At 47.3% G+C, this 4,817-nt stretch overlaps 1 protein-coding gene across 1 annotated transcript in view; it reads right to left on the bottom strand.

The window, feature by feature from the left end:
* Positions 1-622: 622 nt before the first annotated feature.
* Polr3d (RNA polymerase III subunit D) overlaps positions 623-4,817 on the bottom strand; it is a 6,965-nt gene continuing 2,770 nt past the window's right edge. The window contains exons 6-9 of the mRNA XM_028758770.1: positions 4,352-4,520; positions 3,735-4,000; positions 3,422-3,574; positions 623-3,282 (exon numbers count right to left, since the gene is read on the bottom strand). Of these exons, the coding sequence (XP_028614603.1) occupies positions 3,160-3,282; positions 3,422-3,574; positions 3,735-4,000; positions 4,352-4,520 (711 nt within the window). The 3' untranslated portion in view covers positions 623-3,159. The remainder of the gene's footprint in view (positions 3,283-3,421; positions 3,575-3,734; positions 4,001-4,351; positions 4,521-4,817) is intronic.

A 4,817-nucleotide genomic window follows, 5' to 3' on the forward strand; every position in this document is an offset into this window, starting at 1 on the left:
AGAAATCACAGAAAAGTTCTATGCTTTATAAAGCATAAGCAAAGTATGACTTAATAAAAGCTTGCTGATTACACGTCTCTTATTGGAACCTATCTGTCTCGATACTCGATAATCAAGTCTTTACTTTCATCCTAACTTAAAATCAAAAGGGGAAGGGACAGGGACTGGAGAGATGGCTCAGAGATTAAGAGCACATATTCTTGCTCTAGGCCTGGTCTGGGTTCCCAGTTTCCATGTGGTAGCTCCCAATCATCCATAACTCAAGTTCCAGAAAATCTGATGCCCTCTTCTGACCTCCACAGACACCAGGCATGCACTCAGTACACACACATACGCATACATACATACATACATATATACATACAGGCAAATCACTCAAACACTCAAATCTTTTTTAAAAAAAAATTAAAAGCAAACTAGGAAACTGGTTCAGTGGGCAAGCGTTACTTGCTGCACTTGCTAACTTGAACCCCACATTAAAAGCAGCAGCAGAAACAAGGGATCCTGTATCAACAGGACACAAAGCTGAGAGCTGACTCCTAAAAATTGCGCCACATCTCTGTGCCCCCAACTCGTACAAAGTAATCATTTTAATTAAAAAAAATATATATACGAAAAGAGCTGTGGTGATAACATTCTTTTTAAAAAAAATAAGAAAAAACAAACTGAGGGAGAACAAGTTGACTTTTTCCTCTCTCCAAGGTTACTTGTGGAATTGATGTCATTCCCAAGCCTGACTGAAGCCTACAGAGCTGCTTTACACAAAGAAATGAACAAGTCTTTAGTTCTTTTCGTTTCTAACACAATATATGTACACACAGATGCAGGTAGTAATATATTTGCATTCATTTGCACCCTTGTATCAACTGCCTCCCCACCCCCCGTTATTTGCACATATTTGTTGGTAGACATGGATGCTTCCCTTCAGAGGCTCAGCCAAGGAAGCAGACTGGCCTCACTTTCTCAGCCTCCTACCAGTGAGCTAACTTGTGGATCTGGGACCTGGAGACAGGTGGTGAGAACTAACACAGTCGAAAGCTTCACTGTAAAGGCATTTTAAATGGTGAAGTGAGTGAGAAGGTGGTACAAGCATCTTCTTGGAAGGCTCAAAGAATCCAAGGGTTTCTGTCCACGGTTGGTGCATGCCTATAATTAAAGTACTCAGGAGGCCAGGTCAGGGTTGAAACTTTGAGGCCAGACTGAGCTCACAGAGATATTGTCTCACTTAAGAAAAAGACAAAACAAAAAACCAAAACAACCACCACTTTAAAAATCACAAAGAACTATGGATTGCAAAATACAAAACATCTTTAGATACAAGGAGACTCCAAAAAGGGGGGAAAAAAAGCAGGGGGTTGTAGATGAGAACACAGAGGATCCTACAGACACCCAAAGGCAGTACATCAGCTATTTAAAAGCATAAAGGGCTGGAGCCCAGAGCTAATCAAAGTTGCCTTAGACCCGACAGGATTTCCATAGCATACATGGCATACACTCCCAGGGAACCCCTTCCTCTCCTGTTCTCCATGATGAGATACAGAAATAGCACTCCCTGACAGAATATGAGCTTCTGGTTCCAAGAAACGTAGTCACTATCCCATCTCTTCACGGTACCTGGTTGGGTAGCCAGAGAGGCTCTGTAGGAAAAGCCCCAGTTGTGCTCAATAAACCAGACTAGAAGAAAGACTGCAAGAAGTATCTAATGGTTCTAGAACAACTTGGCAGTCCTCAATGAGTCTGGGCTTCATCACTGTAGATGCCACACGCTAGGGTGTGTCTTTCCTCCAACTTGAAAATGCTTCAGCCCTGCTGACTAGGATGTTCTCCCAGGCATCGTGGGCAGCACAATGATCCCCAGTGAAGGAAGTAATAGGCATGGCAGTGGGACCCAGGCATGACATGGTAACCTAGTGACGCTAGGAGGCAGAAGAGAACAGCTCAAGCACCAAGCCTCTAAAGTAGGAGCATGCCATCGAGTGTCAACCCCAATCTCACCAAGGCTGTTCTTTTAAGTACCACTGGATGAGGTGTAGCGAGAATTCTGACCAGATGTTTCTCTTGACCAGGAGTTAGTATACTGGCCACTCTTTGCAGGAGAGGGTGAACAAGTAAGGGTCCTCCTACTGCATCACCTAAAGGCCCCTTCAGGGTGCCATAAGGCTACCCATACGGCTCCTCTAACTTCCTCCAACAGAAACGCCAACAGGAAGCAGGTGGCTAAGACAGGGATAGAAGTTGCAGAAGAGCTGACACGAACATTCATTCATTCATTCCTTCAGTCCAGGGTGGAAATGGGATGCAGAGCAAGGATGAATGAGAGCTGGGGTTTATGGCTCAGAGGTAGAGCACTTGCCTAGCATGCTCCAGGTCTCAGGTTCAGCACTGAAATAGTTAAAAAAAAAAAAAAAGCAATGGAGTCACAAAAGTAGGGATGTGAACAGAACCACTGACTTCTTCAGAGTATAATGTTCATTTGTTTGGAAATAGACTCGAGCAAAGGAAAGGAAAACTAACATTTATTGAAAGCCTATGGGTATGTACACGTGTATATATATATACACATGTATGTATGTGTATACACACACACACCCTTATATAATGTATGCCTGATCTTGTGCAAGGAGTTCTCATCTACAACACTCCATTTGATCCTCACACCAACCCTGTGAGGTAGGTATTATCCTCATGTTTGCCGAGTGAGGAATATGAGGCTTAGGTTAGGTAGTTTGTTCAAGGACCCAGAACTAGAAACCAGTGAGCTAGGACTGAGTCTTACGTCTCGAGTTCCATTCCATCCCATCCCTGTTCTTTCCTACCCACTCGAGCCCCTCCCCTTCCCATCCCTGTAGCCCATGGTTCCCCAAAAAGAAGCCTGCCCCATCCTTCTCTGGGAGAACGCAGTCAGCTGAGGATTAAGACATAAATAAAAAAATAAATAGCAGGGTCAAGTTCCCAGAGGTGAAGATGTCTTCCATACTCATGCTGTGTGAAGGCCCATTCACAGCTGCTGGGGTGAGGGGGCAGCACCAGCCCTAGTCGGAGGAAACTGGGACTACAGCTGCCAAAGGTTGCAATGGCTGTGCTAAGAAGGCCCCTTCTAGGCTGCGTGAGAACACGTGCAGTCATGGCACAGTCACCATCCTTCTCCATCTGTCCATTTCACCGGTGTTTGTGATCCAAGAGAGATTCAAAATCAGGAGAACATACAAGTTTGTGCTTCACATGTCCCAGGACTGTCATCTCCCCTGTCCTGCTGTCTCCAAGGCCCACAGATACCAGTTCCTGCCATTCAACAGAGACATCAGTGAGAACCACACACCCACACCCAGCCCTCCGTGCAGTGACCCAGAAGTTCCTTCCCACCTCAGCACAGGCTGTTTAATACTTCCCCAAGCCTCTCTCTGGCTCATAGGGGTCATACCTGAAGGAAAGAACAGGTTGTTCCCATGGTCACATCCAGAGTCACCTTGCCCAGGAGGAGCTGCACCTTCCCTGATTTTCGGATGAGCAGCTTGCCCACTTGACCCTCTGTCAGGTCAGCCAAGGTACAAGCATTCTCTGCTAGCCTGGCTTCCTGTGGAGAGAAGCAGCAGGTAGTTACTAGGCAACGGCTTTCATGAATGAATCCTATTCTCTTTCCCAGAGAGAACTGCAGCAGAGGCAGACTCTCTATCAAGGGCTGTGTCCTGGAGCTAGCAGCCTAGAGTTTCTCCAGAACTGGCTCTGGAGCGTACCCGGTCTTTCTCCTGCTTTATGACTACCGTCTGTCCATCCTCGCCCTGCACCTCTGTCTTGACAGGCTTGACATCCTGAGTGGGCGGCTGCCCAGGAAGGGTATCAGGCAGCTGAAGGAACAGCAGCTCTTCGTCCTTCATGAGGCTCAACTCCCTGAGCAGCTCTGCAACAGACACGTCCTTCGGGAGACCAGGGGTCTTCCTGGCTGCTCTTGGAGGGGCTTTCACCTTGGCCTCCTCTTCCTCATCCCGTGGCTCCTCTTTCACTGCACAAAGTGAGAAAAAGGAAAAGACATCAAGCACATAGCCCTACCCACGAAGCCAGCTCTCTGTTCCCAACCCGTGATATCCATGGGCTTCACTATTGCTCAGCCAAAAGTTATACAGAGGAACAAGAAAGAAATTCAAGAGTGTGTGACTTCTCTAAAACAGGACAGCTGAGGCCAGGCGTACCGGTACACAGACATGCGGACAGAGGTGGGAACTTATGACTTGATTCTGTGCTTGTACTTTTGAGTGGGAAGGGAACGGAGACACTCTGAGCAGCAGTCTTGGAGGTCACGTGAGGGCTTCTGGGGAGAGCTAGGAAAGAAGGGAAGTTGGCTGACACAGGTTACCTTTGACAGCAGGCGCATCCACTTCCATGTCTTCTTCCTTGGGGCCAGCCGAAAAAGGCTTAACATCTGGCTCTTCACTCTCCTCCTTAAAAAGCCACCCTGAATGAGCCAGTGGCAGCTGCACTGGCATGTTCCGTGTGTCATTCTTTAGCCCTGGGTCATCGATGAACTGCCAAAGAGTGGGGGTCACTTTAAATGTCAGCATGTGTGCCTATGTCACAGCCCATTTCAGGACTTCTGTCTCTCCTTTGCGTATGCGTATGCCACATACATTACATGGAGGCAAGAACGCTCTCCACTGAGCTACACCCCCAACCCCAACCCCAACCCCACTTTAGTGCTCCTGTATCCGAAAGCTTGAAGATGTTCCTGGCCTGGTTCCCTAAAAGCCCTCTTTAGCAGCTACAAAGAAAACGGTCCCCCAGACTGCTGGTACCTACATCATCCTTCTCCAGACTGCCGGTAC

The sequence above is a fragment of the Grammomys surdaster genome, unplaced genomic scaffold, assembly GCF_004785775.1.
Source record: "Grammomys surdaster isolate TR1022 unplaced genomic scaffold, NIH_TR_1.0 126219, whole genome shotgun sequence".
In the NCBI taxonomy this organism is placed as follows: domain Eukaryota; kingdom Metazoa; phylum Chordata; class Mammalia; order Rodentia; family Muridae; genus Grammomys; species Grammomys surdaster.